This window comes from Bemisia tabaci, chromosome 2, assembly GCF_918797505.1.
Source record: "Bemisia tabaci chromosome 2, PGI_BMITA_v3".
Taxonomy (NCBI): Eukaryota; Metazoa; Arthropoda; class Insecta; order Hemiptera; family Aleyrodidae; genus Bemisia; species Bemisia tabaci.
In genome coordinates, this window is record NC_092794.1 from 78,195,305 (window position 1) to 78,213,734 (window position 18,430).

Below are 18,430 nucleotides of genomic sequence, written 5' to 3' on the forward strand. Positions count from 1 at the left end.
CTCCCTCCCCCAAAAGTCTTATTTTACTCTCGCTTCCTGGGTGGTCATTGAAAGTTTTTGGCATTGTTTCTCAAGAGATTTAGTTAAATTCTAATGCTTCGGTACTGAGCAATTTTCACCCGTATTCCTCCAAGAATGGTATTTCAGGTGAATTTATGTGAGGATTGTTGCATATTTAGCATTGGTAATTTACCGTTTATTACTCATGGTTCACCAGTGAACTTCTACAAGGCGGTAGAAAGCTCAAATGCATGCTACTGAGGCTTATAGATCGTATTCGATACATCAAACGGGTGAGATTGTATCGAGTATTACCTGATTTATTTATTTTTTCTTCCTGGTTGTTTTGTTCTTCTCTTCCTTCAGGCTATGTACATTTCGGAATATACCTATTCCATCTTCAGGCCACTTCACCACTTTACTAGCACTATAGTGCGCGTTCTATATTCGATAAACTTAGGATGTTAAAACACTTAAAAGTTAAAAAACCGGAAAATAAAAATTAAAAATTACGCGTAGACTAAAAAGACTGCCCGAGGCGCGACCGATCACTGATTACTTGATTTTTCCTCCTCGGCTCTTGTCCACGGGGCTAAGGAACGTGGCATTATCAGAGGTGTTACTGTCGATTCGATTTGGGTGTTGAGGATGTTGCCGGATGTTTTCGCGCGCTCGATTTCCATTTGTTCCAACAGGTTCATTTTTTTGCCCTTTTTACATGTATGTATCACCTCAATTTGGCATTTTTTGTATTCATGATTATGTTCTATGAGATGGTCGCTGAGTGAGGAGTGTCCTGATTTTTTGAGGCGTGCGTTGGCAAAATGTTCGTTGGTGCGGGTATTTATGGTACGCCCTGTTTGCCCAATGTAATATTTTCCACATTTGCAGCTGACTTTGTAAATCCCACTGGTATTTAATTTATCTGTATGGGTCTTTTTCGTGTTGATGAGTTGACGTCCTAAATTTTGATTGTTATGGTAGGTCACATTGGTGGTTTTGTGTTCTTTCCTGAATATCTTTTTTGTTTGTTCTGATATTCCTTGGCAGAAGGGTATGGCAATCCACTTATTATTTTTTGGTATGTTGTTATTGAAGAGTACCTTAGCTTCTTGGCGAGACCGTTGTTTCCTTAGTATTCTCATTATGTCTTCTTTTTTATAACCATTGTTTATGGCTATAGTGATAATAGTATTTAGTTCTTCGTTGTACTCTTTCTTCTCGAGTGGTAGATTTAAAAGTCGATATATCATGCAGTGAAAGCCTGCCATTTTATGTCCCCAACTGTGATGGGAGTTATATGGGATAATGGAGTCAGTGTAGGTTTTCTTCCTGTAAACTTTTATTTTGATTTTGTTGTCTGTGATAATTAATGTTAGATCCATGAAATCCAGTCGGTCCCCTCCTCGTTCAACTTTAAACCGTAGGTTTTTTTCCAGTTTATTTATTTGATTTACAAACTTGCTCAGTTCTCTGTCGGTTCCTCTCCATATGAGGAAAATATCATCTACATATCTGCGGTAGAAAAATATACTCTTTGTCCATTTTTCATTTTCGCAAATTAATTGGTCAAATTTACTCATGAAAATTTCGGACATAAGTGGTGATAGAGGGGAACCCATAGCTAGTCCCCTGTTAAGTTGGTAGAATTTGTCCTGGAATTGGAAATAGTTATTCTCTGTTGTAAATTTTGCTAGGTCTATGTATTGTTTCCTTTCTGCTTCAGATAGGTTGGAGTGAGATTTTAGGACTTCGTGGCAACTGTGGAACGCTGTTTGTCTGTTTACATTTGTATACATACTGTCAATGTCCAGAGAAATGAGTTTGGCGTTTCTTGGTAGGTCGATATTGGAGAGTAGGTTTGCTAGTTCTATGGAATTTTTAATACTATATTTTGATTTCCATTTGACATGTTTCTTGAAGAAACTGTTGAGGAATTTTTCGGTTTTGTATGTGGGGGCTTGGCATGTGGGTACTACCCCCACATACAAAACCGAAAAATTCCTCAACAGTTTCTTCAAGAAACATGTCAAATGGAAATCAAAATATAGTATTAAAAATTCCATAGAACTAGCAAACCTACTCTCCAATATCGACCTACCAAGAAACGCCAAACTCATTTCTCTGGACATTGACAGTATGTATACAAATGTAAACAGACAAACAGCGTTCCACAGTTGCCACGAAGTCCTAAAATCTCACTCCAACCTATCTGAAGCAGAAAGGAAACAATACATAGACCTAGCAAAATTTACAACAGAGAATAACTATTTCCAATTCCAGGACAAATTCTACCAACTTAACAGGGGACTAGCTATGGGTTCCCCTCTATCACCACTTATGTCCGAAATTTTCATGAGTAAATTTGACCAATTAATTTGCGAAAATGAAAAATGGACAAAGAGTATATTTTTCTACCGCAGATATGTAGATGATATTTTCCTCATATGGAGAGGAACCGACAGAGAACTGAGCAAGTTTGTAAATCAAATAAATAAACTGGAAAAAAACCTACGGTTTAAAGTTGAACGAGGAGGGGACCGACTGGATTTCATGGATCTAACATTAATTATCACAGACAACAAAATCAAAATAAAAGTTTACAGGAAGAAAACCTACACTGACTCCATTATCCCATATAACTCCCATCACAGTTGGGGACATAAAATGGCAGGCTTTCACTGCATGATATATCGACTTTTAAATCTACCACTCGAGAAGAAAGAGTACAACGAAGAACTAAATACTATTATCACTATAGCCATAAACAATGGTTATAAAAAAGAAGACATAATGAGAATACTAAGGAAACAACGGTCTCGCCAAGAAGCTAAGGTACTCTTCAATAACAACATACCAAAAAATAATAAGTGGATTGCCATACCCTTCTGCCAAGGAATATCAGAACAAACAAAAAAGATATTCAGGAAAGAACACAAAACCACCAATGTGACCTACCATAACAATCAAAATTTAGGACGTCAACTCATCAACACGAAAAAGACCCATACAGATAAATTAAATACCAGTGGGATTTACAAAGTCAGCTGCAAATGTGGAAAATATTACATTGGGCAAACAGGGCGTACCATAAATACCCGCACCAACGAACATTTTGCCAACGCACGCCTCAAAAAATCAGGACACTCCTCACTCAGCGACCATCTCATAGAACATAATCATGAATACAAAAAATGCCAAATTGAGGTGACACATACATGTAAAAAGGGCAAAAAAATGAACCTGTTGGAACAAATGGAAATCGAGCGCGCGAAAACATCCGGCAACATCCTCAACACCCAAATCGAATCGACAGTAACACCTCTGATAATGCCACGTTCCTTAGCCCCGTGGACAAGAGCCGAGGAGGAAAAATCAAGTAATCAGTGATCGGTCGCGCCTCGGGCAGTCTTTTTAGTCTACGCGTAATTTTTAATTTTTATTTTCCGGTTTTTTAACTTTTAAGTGTTTTAACATCCTGAGTTTATCGAAATAGTGCTAGTAAAGTGGTGAAGTGGCCTGAAGATGGAATAGGTATATTCCGAAATGTACATAGCCTGAAGGAAGAGAAGAACAAAACAACCAGGAAGAAAAAATAAATAAATCAGGTAATACTCATTTATCAACCTGGTAAAATGAAAAATTCACAAAGTTTAAATGATTGTATCGATATCGATTGGTTCAAAACATAAACATAGCCTCAAAAGTAAATTCAGAAATCTGAGAGAACGGATCTTTTGAAACAGATTTTTTATTCTTTTGAGTACCAAATGCTAATGCAAAGTGAAATTGTCAGGAAATTTCTCATTTTCAGCTTTTCCAATTAAAATCCTTACAGTTTGGTTTGAGGTTATGTTCTATTGTTTTGAACCAAACGATACATCGAACCGTTATCGAATACGGTCTATTGTCGCTCCATCTATTCTTGAGAAAACCTCGAACCCTAGCAGTTGATTATTTTAGTGATCAGATTTTTTTGAAGAAGAGTTTATACAACATACGAATTCCTCTAGAGAAGCGATCATTTGACTCTGTTGTAGATTGATCAAGCAATCGGAAACTTGGAACAAACTGTTGATTTTTTTAAATTTATGACGATACAAATTTTTTGCCAGGCCGCAAGAAAGAACTGATTATGTCACAACTTGAAAAAATCATGTAAATTCAGTAAGGGATGGCACATATCTGGTCCTAACTTACTTGCAACAGAGCAAACATCAATCACTCTTTGACAGTTGCTTCTTTCTGTATCAAAAAGGACAATTTTTTTAATGTCGTCGGTGCATCGAAGAAGGAGCATAAATACATCTGTGTCCGGCGAACGAACTCTGATTGAAGAATAGTTATCAAGATAGTTCGACTCAAAAATAGCAAAATTATTCGAGAGTCTGCTTCTTATTGGCTTGATTTTTATTGAGTTTGCAAATTGAAGTCAACTTTCACACCGTCAGCAGAAGTATACTGGGTACACCCTTCTCCATGCCTTAAATATACTTTTTCCGTGAGAATATTGGGCGTATTTCTTTCGGTTTCATTCAGTTAAGAATGGATTGATAAGCTGGTTCTTGTTTTCACCCTTGCCTAAAATACTCTTCCAACTACGAGGTATTTAGGTTGGGGGTCCTTTCATAAAAAAGTATCCCCTAATCCCCCTCATAATCCCTGAATGTTTTTGATAGATACATCACTGTGGTATGTGTCGGTGACAAAATGAATGATTAGTCGTGGAATTTTCGCGTTTAATTAACGTTTTTCGTGATTATTTTTTGGGGGGGAGGGGGAGGGAGGAGGATGTACCTCCTTCCCCCGCCACCTCTCACAAGAAGTCAAAATAATGTTCTCTCAGAACAAACGCTACATGTTTTCATTTAGCCGCCCGTTTTCGCGCATAACGCTACTTCAAGGAAGCAGCCTATCTTGACGGTTTTTATAGGATGGGTACTGCTGGGGGCCCCCTGTCCCCCACGAGGGGTTAGGCCGCCCCTCGAATGAAAAACTTATGCTCCATCATTTTAGGGATAAACAATTTTACGATATTACCAATCGTGTCCGCGTTACTGGCGAGAAATCGCGGCGAAACGGTCATTTTCGAGGGAATTTGAGATATTTTGACATTTTCAGCCCCCCCCCCCCATTTTGGGTTGGCCGCGGGTAATGGCCAAAGTCACTTAAAACTTTTCTAAAACGAAATTTCACGAGCTTTCAGATTGGTTTTGTGGAGTTTTGCCCTAAAATCAAGCCTTTTCGGGAAAAATGGGAAAATTCGCTGAAAAGTCGGAGTTCTCAGCAAATTAGGGGGGTTTAGGGGGGGCTCGCTCCCCCCCTCTCCACCTTGATAGAATTAGCCTAAAGAAGAAATATCTTATTCTGTCGAGAGCTTCAAGTAAATCACCATCTCCAAAATTCCCACCAGGGGGGGGGGGGGGGGGGGGGCGCTGGTTCGCAGTCTATCAGTTGTGTATAAATTATTCAAAGTGGGTTCCTTTTGCATGCCTCGCTTCCAGACAAGAGTTTGTCTTCTGGATCAGAATACTTTGACTACATTTGATTGAGGCTTTTGCACCTACAGCACCTACAGGGATTTTGACAGATTCAACAAATATTGTGACCCCTTAACCCATCTTGCAAGAGTTGGAATCTTAAATTTAAGCCCAAACATGAAAGAAAAAAAAAAAAAAAAAAAAAAAAAAAAAAAAAAAAAAAAAAACAATGAAACATACATGAGATGAACTTCATATGGTTGAAAAGTGAGCAAAATTGCTAAATATAGAGAACTAAAGATGGAGTAAGATATTTTTCAGCAATTTGGAGGGTTGTGCCCCCAAAAAGAAGCGTTTGGGAACAAATTTCATACTACAAAAAAAGTCTCATTTTGACCTAAAAATTGATTCATAAATTGTTGGGACACCCTGAATAGATGATTGGATGTACATGAAAATGACGCTTACCATGTAAATCCTGAATATGGTGATATCCTAGACCACTTGGGAAAAACTGAGACTCTTGTTTTGAAATTATACTTTGAATTTTCGGTGAAAAAATTCTTTGGAATGAGAGGATGAGAAGAAAACTACTTGCCTTAGTCATGCAATTTATTTCTTGGATGCGAGATAATCAAGTTTTAAAGAGCCTTGCCAAGTTTAGCCCCTTTTCTTGTATACCTGAGTTGGTCAACGGGACAAGGCTCAAATGAAAGCTTATGGTAAGGCAAACTTCCGTGGAAAGTATCAACTTGAAGTGACCCCTCGTTTAGGCTGTACAGCATTGCCAATTTACCATTTTTATGTGCTAAAATCAAGGAATTCAGGACTAAAAGTCCAGTGCGTCATAATTAAACAGATTAGTGCATCAGTCTATGAGCTGAAAACTACCCTGAGATCGAATAGAAACGCAACTAAAGGCCATCGCGAACTTTTCGAAGCAGTGTTGCCAATATTTTATTCATTTTGTTAACATAAAATTAGGGTATTTTCGAGATTTTTGGCAGAGAACATACCTACATGGGCTATAACTTTGATGAGTATGGGCTAAACATTACGACTCGATCGTAAATGAACGCTACAGACGGAGAAAATTGAATTCCGAACACAATGTTGCCAAGTATATTTTAATTTCTTACAAAAATTATAGATTTTCTCACGTGAATGCTTCAATAACGTAATTTCCAATTCATTCATGTGATTCTGATAGCGAATTATCCAAGGCATAAAGGGGGGAGGCATTAAGGGGGGGGGGGTTATTTCCGAGGCATTCATGTCATTCTGATAGCGATTATACCTGCGAAAAGCTCAAAAATATTGGCGTCTCGTCATAAAATAAATGTACACGATTTGGCAACATTACTCTGAACTTTCCATTTTTGCCTTGAACAGTAATCATGTACTATGCCATGGTGATATTCAGTCATCAGAATGACATGAATGCCTTGGAAATTACGTTATCAAAGCATTCGCGTGAGAAAATCTATAATTTTTGTAAGAAATTAAAATATACTTGGCAACATTGTGTTCGGAATTCAATTTTCTCCGTCTGTAGCGTTCATTTACAATCGAGTCGTAATGTTTAGCCCATACTCATCAAAGTTATAGCCCATGTAGGTATGTTTTCTGCCAAAAATCTAGAAAATACTCTAATTTTATGTTAACAAAATGAATAAAATATTGGCAACACTGCTTCGAAAAGTTCGCGATGGCCTTTAGTTGCGCTTCTATTCGATCTCAGGGTAGTTTTCAGCTCATAGACTGATGCACTAATCTGTTTAATTATGACGCACTGGACTTTTAGTCCTGAATTCCTTGATTTTAGCACATAAAAATGGAAAATTGGCAACGCTGTAGAGACTAAACGAGGGGTCACTTCAAGTTGAAACTTTGCATGGAAGTTTGCCTTACCATAGGCTTTCATTTGAGCACTGTCCGGTTGATCAACTCAGGTGTAAAAAAAGGGGCGAAAAAACACCACTTTTTGGCGAGGCTCTTTTTCCTCTTCGACCTATCTTGTTGATTTATTCTTTCTGTAAAACACGGAATAAGACCTATTTAATTAAAAGTGACTTAAAACCTTACCACAGAAGTAGCAACAAAGTCTTCCGCCGAAATGCCGGCTAACCTTAATGAACCAGACTTATCAACTGCTTCTTCAGGGATGAATTTGATTGTGACATTAACTTTGGCCTGAACAGAGTGACTGGCAACTTTCAGTGCTGACTCCGTCACCAAGAAATCGAGGAGGTAAGACTCATTGCTGAATCCAGATTTCAAGGTGATCATTCCAGTGGTGCCATTTAGGCTGAAGTAGGGATGTGGTTCATTGAGCCAGTTGAATGTTTTGTCTGGCAAGTCCCAGTCATCCAAGTCATCAACAAAAACACGACCTATTTCAGTGTCTGGGACATCTTCTTGCTTATCATCCTAAAAAAAAAAAAAAAGTGCATGAGATGACGATGTTGAGCAGACTTTTCCAGTAACTTCAGATGTATACTTTTTTAAAACCCATTAAGTTTTAAAACGTGCTGTATTAAGGTTTATCTTAATTAATCAGGCAATTATCAAGGATATTTCCTTCTTGCTAAAAGAAATTATCAAACTCTTTCAGAGCAACCAAGGCTCACATTCATTAATTTATCACTTTTCTTACCACTTTCTTAGCACTTAATTTTAAAACCACCTCTTTTTAGCTTTCCTTGAAACTTAAGATCAAGCGGTAAAACTTTGGTATTCCGTAACTTCATGATGAAAGACGCTCTTCCAGATTTTTAGCACTTCAGTAATTCCAGTCTTGCAGGAGTAAGCCCCTTGGTAAAATACTGAACTGCAATTTCCCTAGCACAGTTTCCAGTATCTAAATGGAACAGTGTAATTAAAATCTAGGCGTTAATTTTAAGAATAATGTAGACAAATCAATGCTCTAGAGATTTTATGATGGTGAAATTTTCCTTTTTTTTTTAAAAAAAAAAAGTTTGTTAAGATGTCCTGCAAGTGAGCATGAGAAATTTGCTCTAGTCCTCATGGTGCATCTGGCTTTCCCAAGAATCGTATTATAGTTTACTTCTTTTTTTATTTTTTTCTTCATTTAGTGCAGACTGGTAAACGCAAACAATAATCAATTTTATGATATGAGTCAAAGTGTTTACAATTGTATGTAATATTAAATGAACTAATCTTCTATTGTGAAGCAGGCTTCAATAATAAATTGATTATGGAGTCGTTGAGAAGAGCCTTGCTTCAGGTGCTGACTTTCGTTGAGTTACAAAATTCCCTGACTTCAATGAGTTCTTGAACATGCAACTACATGAATTTTCGATGTTGCTTTGGCATGAATACTCATTTAAGCTTTTCACAATTTCTTGGACACAAAGTCTTTTAAAATTGAAAATACATATTTAGATTTTTCATTCTGCAAAATTAATTTCAGGAATCAGTAGCAAATTCACTGACTTTTCAAGTACTTGATAGGTTTTGGGAGTTAATTCTTTAGATTGCCTGAAATGTAGATGAGAGCCTGAGTTGAAAACCGGTGCTGTTGGGAATATTCTCTGGAGGAGGCAGCTTTTTTCAAACCAAACTTGATCAAAAGACATGCTTTTGACTATTCAATGTAACTTACTTTGTTTTAGCAACACCCCTTGCAAGTATGGTATGCTTCAAATAAGAGAAAACGTGTCCGTAAAAAAATTACTTCTTACAAGTAAAAAAAAACCAAGATAGAGAGGGGAAAAAAGGATTATAAGAAATGCTGTTCTTCTTGTTTGAATACTTAGTAGAAAATAAGTGGGAACAAAGAGACTTGTAAAAGCAGCCTGAAACGGAAACAACAATCGAAAACATAGGAAAATGCGGAAACAAGGCTAAAATACAAAATACAAAGGCAGGACGTTTCGGTACCTTACAGCACCATTATCAACTGCTAAAATAGAATTAAAAATAGGTAATAAATTAAAATAAAAATAAAAAACCAACAAACGGCGTTACATGGTTTTTTATTTTTATTTTAATTTATTTTTCATTTTTAATTCTATTTTAGCAATTGATAATGGAGCCGTAAGGTACCGAAACGTCCTGCCTTGGTATTTTGTAGTTTAGCCTTTTTTCTGCATTTTCCTGTGTTTCCGATTCTAGAAAATAAGTTGGGGGCAAATTAAATTTGTGATGGAGCCATGCCAAATAAGCCTTGCAGCAGAAACTAAAATCGTTCAATGCAACGAAAAATCTATCGGAGGTCAACATTTTTGGTTGTCAGATTTTGATGCTTATCACTCTGATGTTTCCAAGAAAATTGGGTAAGAGTTTCAAGTCACTATTTGTATTTTTAATGGTGTCACAAACGTATGAAGTAAATAATTTCTAACACTGGAGATAATGCCAGCAAACTGTGACGGCACTTTATTCCAATTCTTTGATTTTTGTCCTAAAACTTTAAACTGCTGCTAAGGGGTTAATTATTGGGTTTTTTTAGCGCCCAATGATGCAAAATTAAGCTGTCTAAACTCTCCCTTCACCTCAAAGCAAATTTTGCCTCGCTTTGTGAAATATGAAAAGTCATACCATATACTTGTAAAAGAAAATTTCACTGGAGCCTTCTTTCATGGCATTATCGTTTTCATCTCCGATGACAACCATTAACGTGCTAGTGCCAGTCATTGCTGGGCTTCCACTGTCTTCTATTGCAATTGGAACATGGTATATTTTCTTTTCCTCTCGATCAAATTCTACTAGGGCAGTTAGCTGTGAATCTAAAAAAAAAAAATAGAAAAATGAACAAATAAGTAATATAGGACAGTGTAAATTGATATTCTCTTCTTTGAAAGTAAAGCTTTTGTCATACATCTGAGTAGATTTTTCATTAAGCAAACATGTAAATAAAACTGTCAGTTAACTCTGTATCTGCAAAACCTCTTAATTTCGAATTTCTTCATTTTGATTACGTTTCATTTAGCCACGTGGCTAAATGCAACGAAAAATGTTGCATCTTGCCACGGATTCTAGGTGCTTTGTGGCTAAACGAAACAAGAAAAACTAGTGTGGCAAACGTGGCAAAGTGCAACGAATTATGTTGCAGTTAGCCACATGGCCAAAGGACAAAACCACGTATCTACATTGCAGCGTTACCGAACCTAATCGAGACGAACTTTACCTAACCTAACCTAACATAACATAACCTAACATGACCTAACCTAACCTAACCTAACCTAACCTGACCTAACCTAACCTAACCTAACCTAACCTAAGGAAGGCGAGCTGCACGCATGTGGTCAATAATTCCTCCGAATACTTTCCAATTAGTAAATTTTCATGTATTTCAGCGTAAAGTAGAACCAGTATTGCATTGGTCACTAGTGAAGGATGGTAAAATTATTAAAATAAAAATTGGTTATTTATACTTTTTAATCTATTCCAGACTCTTAATAAAATCACTCACACCGCAGTAAAATAAAAATGGGAGGATAAATAACAATTTTTTTCGCTAAATTTGATGGGCCATTCCAAAGACTGTGGCTAACTGCAACAATTTTTGTTGCATTTTGCCACACTAATTTCTCTTGTTTCATTTAGCCACACAGCACCTAGAGTTTGTGGCAATTTGCAACAATTTTTGTTGCAGTTCGCCACGCGGCTAAATGAGCCGTGGCTAAATAAACAGATACCCTTCAGTTTCTCTCACCTAGTTAAAAAACCTTGCTATCACGAAAATTTCTAAAATTCGAATTTTCCCGCCGATCTCTTGTATTTTGAACTATTGCCTGTATAGTGCATTAAAACGGTTTAAGAAACAATTTTGCAACTCTGTTTGCCAAAATCAAAAAACCAAATGTTAATTAAAGTAATTAATGTTGTATATTTGAATAAAGTTTCTGTGAATGATCGCAATTCCTTTAAGGTGAAACTGTCAATCGCAAATAATACAAAGGTGTTCTAAGACAGTTACACGAAAATGTCCGCAGAAAAAGGCCCGAGCTTTGAAGAGAGAATTCCTGGTTTTTGCATCACGATAATGCACCTGCCCATGCATCCCTCCAAATTCGAGAATTTTGTGCAAAGAATGCCATGAGTGTCCTCCCTCATCCCCCTTATTCACCTGACCTGGCTCCGTGTGATTTTTTCTTATTTCCACGACTTAAATCTACCTTGAAAGGTCGATGTTTTCAAACCATTCCAGAAATTCCAAAGAACACCTTGGAGGAATTGCGATCATTCAAACCTGAGAATTTCCAACAGTGTTTCTCCCAATTGAAGAAACGGTGGCAAAAATGCATCGACAAAGCTGGCGAGTGTTTTGAAGAGGATAGGTGATGACTTGGTAAGCTGCTTAAAATGTTAATTTCCTTATTTTTAAGCATTTGAATAAGAGAGCAACGAAGTTTATAACTTAAAACCTGGGTTTTTCTTAGTTGTATCTGAATTTTTCTTGAAATAAAGACAAAAATCGCAACTCGAGTTTGACTTTCCTTTCTTCCAAAGTGTGTAGTTTCCTTACCAAGCCAAATTTTTGCATTCTGTAAAAACAAGCATCTCCAGTAGCTTATCAGCTTTCAAACAAGCCCAAGAAAACTTCATTACAACGCTCGGTTCGCCTTCTATGACAAAAGTCTTCTTTTGGGACAGCCCTCGTAAATGAGAAGTTTTCATTGAATAAAAGAGAGGGTTCTGTTCAAGATTCAGGTAAAGCGGTTTTTTTCATGGTTCAATTCGGATCCAAAACTCGAGATTTGCACACCCTGAGTTGACTTGTGGGTTGTTCTTCCAATTACTCATTTAACATAGATGCTAACTATTCTTGAGCTTATACCTGTCATTTGAGCCTAAAAATACCTGATCGTTTCCTGACCAGTGGACCTGTATAGATTGAGAATCTGACTACCATTAAATAATTTGGACAGCTTCCTCCTGTGAATCCTTTCAAAGAAAACGAGTAGAGGGATACATTAGTATTAAAAGGGTATGATCTTGTTTATGAAGTATTGACATATTCCTTCATAAAGTTACTGAAAGAAACCACCTTGTGAGAGATTTTGAATTTTACTGAAGTGGAGTCAGTGGTATGTGCCAGTCACTCTTATGGCCGCTAGGATGCAATAAATCGAATGATATGTTTACAAATCTCTATAAGACCTTTCTACAATAATTCACAGACCTATTAACATTGACATCTTTTTTGAAAAGGTCTCTGATTGTCTCCCTCATATCACAGTGCACTTGCTGACAGGAACTCAGGGTAATGAAACTGTTCAAGCTCCTACATTCAACTAAAAAGCATTTCAACCACTACTTGATGAATATCACTACTCTTTCAATAGAAAAATAAAAAAATTACTTCTTCATTCTATCACGACAATCTAAAGGGAGACCTAGCTCTCCTCCCATGTTACTGAGGAGAACAGTAAGTGCACAAATGAAGTCTTGTGGAAATGGATCCGGTGATCCATGGGTGTGAGTGGAATATTGTGTTAAACAAATTATCGGTTCGAAAGTCATCCGAGAGATATAGAAATTGTTTATATGATTAAAAATTGACAAATATTATTTTCAAATGTACACAAGATGCTTTTCTCATTTAATGAGAGGCAAAACTTCAGTTACTACTACATTCAACATGCTTCTGTGGTAACGTTTTGATCTTACAATAAACGAAGTTTAAGGTTAGAAATTGGCAGAAAGGGGAAGAGAGAAAATAAGAGTTCGCATGGAAAAGGGAAAGTTTGTGACCACAAGATTATCCCAAGCTTTTTTTTTAGCCAATCAGACAGTGGACCACCACTTTTTCATTCCTTATGGAACATCGAATTCATTTGTTTTTTTGAATTCAGTCAATTTTTCAGAAAAAATTTGTTCACAACTGACTTCTCCCAGATTTGGCATTTCTCCTCTTGATGTATAATACTTTCCACTTTCTCAAGAAAACACCGAAGACCTTGATTTTCGAAATTTCACTTTTTTTTTACTAAAATTGATGTATTTGACTATATTGTTAGCTCTCTGATCAAAACCATTGACCCAAGTAGAAGAAAATTGTAATTTTAAAATCAACATCTTTGGTTTTTCTTGAAGTAAGTGGAACGGATAATACATCGATAGGAATGCAAAATCGAGGAGCAGTTTGTCGTGAACATATTTTTGCCAAAAAACTGACCGTATTCACAAAAATATATGGTTTCGATTTCGCATGTTACTTTCCATATGGAATGAATAAATGGTTGTCAGGAGCCTGATTGGCAAAAAAAAAAAATACCTGCTGGAAGATCTAGTATTTTTGCACTTTCTCTAACCAATGCAGACTCATATTTTCTCTTTGGAAAAGAGTATACAATTTTACTCAAGGCAGCAGTCTTCTTGCAAATAATGTGAACTTGCTACTTTGTCTGAACAATGTCAATTCGTGCCCTCTTACTGTTTTCTCATTGACCTCATTCTTGTATTAATTGGACGAATTTTTCTGTTTCAGCTGAATCAGTCAGTTCACTAAATGGACTGAATGAATTTAACTGCCCTCTTCAGTAACACAGAATTGTTGTTTCTACTTGGTAAGATCTTTCAGAGAAAACTTACTGTTTCCAAAAGATGTGTCAAACCTACATGTTCCACCAGTCAAAATTAATACATTACTCATTGTCTCCATTGAGAATGCTATTAGGTAAAACAAATCAGGTATTACCGATGAAAAGAATACTGACAGAAACAAGACAGAACACTTGATTCATTGAACAAACTTCACATCTTCAATGAATTTTTAACATATAGTAAAACTAGCCAATGCTGAAATTAAAATAGTACTTCTGGGTATTTACATTTAACACATAGAGAGGAATCTTGATTAATTGAATATAACAAAAAGAAACTCTCACAGATAACACTCTAAAGAACCGAAACTTAAAATTTTTTGTATGCTGTTGTAGTATGTCACGAATTCCTGAGAATCAGGGCAAATTCTCCTCTCAGTTTAAGACGTTCAAAGAGCCAATTTTTCCAAAACTATACTTTACAGTGCCTACTTGAACATTTTTAACTGCTTGATAAATAGTAATTTTTCGACTTTTGAACAAATTTCATAAAAAACTGTAATTAGGTCAGACAAAACGAGGCTTGAGGTGAAAAGAGGACAAAAGTAGGCTCTGCCATGGCTCATGGGGATTAATGAGTCAATTGCGCTAATCATAGGATCATGTTTTGATGATTTTTGTTGATAGATTCGCAAAAAATAATAGAATTTTTCTAAACTTCAACTTTCAAAGTCCAATATTAATGGCGATATCACCCTTCAAAATACAGCATATGACACCATCTATTGCGGCAGTTTATGCCATGATTTCTTCCACCTTGGTTTTATATGTAATTCAAATCAAGGAACCCGTACAAATAAGTGCATCACCGATTGATGGAGCCAGGGTATAGAAAACCACAGTAAGCACAACCGCATCAATGTGCCAAACACTGTATTTTTGGAAGAGAAATATCATAATAATAAAGTTAATATTGGAGCTAGATACTTGGCGTTTGGACAGATCTTACTATTTTGTGCTGATCTAAAATCTAAAACCATCAAAACACAATTCCTTCACAAACACAATTGGCCTATTCTTTCAAAAATTGACTCTTTGAGATCATTTTAAAGTTAGAGAATGATACAACACAAACTTGAGAAGTATAGAGTTCAAGTTTAGTGGCCCTGTTGCAAGCCTTAAAAGCATCATGTAAAACGCTTGTAATATTACTTAGTAATGTAAATGATCTAATGCTTTTCAGCATGACGATTAGAGAGCTTTTCCATCCAAAACTAAAAAGTCATCAGCATAACTTTTTATTCTTTTATCGGATTTTTCCAATATATTGAAAAATCAGACTTTTCACTTTAAGTCCTATTTTCCCTTTCTCAATCATACCTGTTCATTCCGTTATTATTGTTATCAATATATGTAAGAAGTCAGTAAGGACATGCTAGAAAGAAAGGTAGTATCTTTCAGTCTGAAACTTGTTCTTTTTTCTTCCTTTTTGGGAAAACTCAATAAATTATAGTATCATTAGTCTACGGAGCAAGCTGAGGGGGAAAATAATTCAATATTGATTGATGGAAAGAAATTCATTGAATTCAAAGAGCTGAAAAAGTAAAAATTCCGGAGTCAACGTCAAATTCCCTGAGTTTTCCCACAGAATTCCATTTCCTGGATTTTCCCAGGTCTTTCTGGAAGTAGAATCCCTGTAATTATCTCATGAAACCAAAGCCGTTTTCTTACCAATACCTTTAAAAAATTAAATGCAGAAGTCTAGATGAAAAAGGTTGAGCCTTGATGTCTTCGGTTGCACTTTAAATGCTAGGCTAAGGCAGTCCAGGTAGTAAATAAAGGGGCGTTCATCTGGTGACTAGTAGTGGGGTGAGTGCATTTTTTATGCCGAAGCGCAATGGTGATGTGTTACCAACACAGCTTAACAAGAAATATTACCGCTGGTCTTGTAAGGCTGGTGCGATGATTAATTTTCTTAGAGATTGAATGATATTGTGGCCGCCCTTCCTTATAAGGGAACCCACAGCATTTTTAAATCATTAACAAACATGTTATAAAAAAGCAATGAGAATGACTCTTGCAACATTAAAAGAACACGGACAATCTATTGCTGTAGAAAAAGTTGAAATCAACTTAAGGTAGAAATTACCTAAAATGCCAAACTTGGCCTTGATCTCAGACGAGGCACTTATGTCAATGGAATATCTGAAAGGTGGACCATTCGATGGACTGTCATTGTCTTTTGCAAGTAATGTTGTGATGGGAGCAGGCGGCTGATTTTCTCTCCATACAACAGGTTGTGGCTAGAAAGAGACATTGCAAGCACACAAACAGAGCATTAGACAATTCAAATGTAACGCACGCAGATCAAAGAGAACAGTTTATATTTATGAAATTTCTTCACTTTCTCCTGGGTTAACATTAATTACTTATTTACAACAACTTATTTGAATAAAAAAAGAAAACCTGAGGTTTCATGGCAGAGGGATGCTGCACGGATAATAAAGGGATTTGGCACCAGCTAAATTTTCTTAAAATTGTAACTGATATTCTAAATGATCATCTGAGCATGATAAGCTTTAATATGAACCACTGGATAAGGTACAAAATTAGTAATTTTGATAGGATGCTGCCCAAAATTACTCGTAGAACTCGATTGTTTTTGATTCTCTTATCTCCAGGGCAAAGAACTCGCACTGAGCATGGGGGTCAGTGGCTCTCTCTAGAAGTCGATGAAACTTTAACAGACTGATAAAAAGTTCATAATTAAGGGAAAGCCAAAAAATTAGCTGACTTAGCTCAATTAGCTCATTTAGATTAGAAGCCGAGATATTCGCGATTGAACCCGGACTATTTACTGTGAGGCGGAGGTAAATGGGCGCTTTGCATCGCCTTACCTTGCTTGAGCACTTCGGCCAGGAAATCCCCTCTCCCCACGAGGTAACTACAATGTCGCATTGTTTACACTCACTCCTTTCATTGGGACGTTCCGTTTGGGCTGTGAGATATGGAGTTCTCTGCTTCTCGCACTTCATACATATACCCTCTTTAAATCCCCGTGCGTTCACCGCCGACCGGTTGAATCTGAAATGTACTTGCTGAGACAGAATTGACAGATACGGGGAGAGGGAGGGAGTACAGCATTCGCACCGGCCGAGCGCATAAGCACCTATCTACGTGTGAGGTCTGATCGAGAACACCGAACTACAAGAGGAGACTCAGAATTCTTCCGCCATGCTGTGGCATGACAGAAAATAGTCCAGATTCGATTGCAAATATTTCGGCTTCTACTCGCAAAAGTGAACTAATGTTTTGGCTTTACCTTGATTATGAACTTTACATCAATCTATTAAAGTTTCATCGACTTCTAGAGAGAGCCACTGACCCCCAGGCTCTGTGCGGGGTTCTTTTCCGCCAAGACTGAAACAAAATCGACGCGACTAAACATCTTATCGACTTTGCATGGTCTGTGTCTGAGGAGCATACCTGAATTTTATTTACTTTGATACCAAATTTCTTCAAGGACCGTGTGGTAGCTGTCCCTAACCTTTCATCATGGTGGGATAAAATGTAGTAACTTTTCCCTGATTTTTCAGGAACTTGTTACGTTCTTAATCCCCTCCTTCCTTACTTCAGGGGCAATCTAAATTGAGGTGTATTTAAGAACGAACTGTCACTAAGTTTTCAGGTCTCTGATGGAACAAGTTCCTGTTCTGACAGCACCAAACTACCGGTTACCTTTTCATTCTGGACATTTTTTTAAAACATAGCAACTTGTTCCTTTCTCAAGAATAAAAACTGAAAAACAACAATTCAAGTCAGGAGGAACTTACCATATTTAGATACGGTGCATTGTCGTTGACATCTGAAAGTGAAATAATTACTTCTGCACTTTCTGTTAAACTGTCCGGCCCAGGTCCATTGTTATCATATGCAGCAATGAGCACTTGCCATATTTCGAATCCATTGGGTGGATCTCGATCTAAAGCCTAAATTTTATATTCATTTTTTTTTTTAAAAAAAAAGGAAGAAAAAACATTACTCAATAATCAGTTCCTGTACAAGCACGGAGTGACTTTGCCTTTAGCAAAGTTCATTAATGAGAACAAAATCAATTTCTCAGAAAAAAGGACTAACTGAAACACGCACAAGACCATCTGAGGAGCATATTATGAGCAGATTTATGATTTTTTAGAGTTGACACAGTGAGTGTTACTTGATTTTATCTGTAACATTCAGATGTTTCCATTTTTTTATCATTACCAACTTCCTCAGTTTTTTGGTTTTTTTCCTCTTTAGAGATTTCTTACAGTAATAACCTAAAAAAAAAAAGGAAGAAGTATAAACGGCCCATTGCGTTCGGTGTGATTAGCGAAAAATGGGAATAAGGGTACTTGCTCCATTCAATCAACATATTTATTTTTTTTTTTTATTTTT

General features: G+C 36.7%; 1 protein-coding gene across 5 annotated transcripts in view; it reads right to left on the bottom strand.

The window, feature by feature from the left end:
* The window catches only part of shg (cadherin EGF LAG seven-pass G-type receptor shotgun), a 79,735-nt gene that overhangs the window by 26,389 nt on the left and 34,916 nt on the right, over positions 1–18,430 (bottom strand). For all 5 annotated transcript variants that reach the window (XR_011899185.1, XR_011899183.1, XR_011899184.1 and 2 more), the window contains exons 14-17: positions 17,827–17,982; positions 16,143–16,296; positions 10,044–10,231; positions 7,566–7,910 (exon numbers count right to left, since the gene is read on the bottom strand). Coding sequence is in view for 2 of the 5 variants with exons in the window: in XM_072296330.1 (XP_072152431.1) it covers positions 7,566–7,910; positions 10,044–10,231; positions 16,143–16,296; positions 17,827–17,982 (843 nt within the window). In the remaining 3 variants the exon portion in view is untranslated. The remainder of the gene's footprint in view (positions 1–7,565; positions 7,911–10,043; positions 10,232–16,142; positions 16,297–17,826; positions 17,983–18,430) is intronic.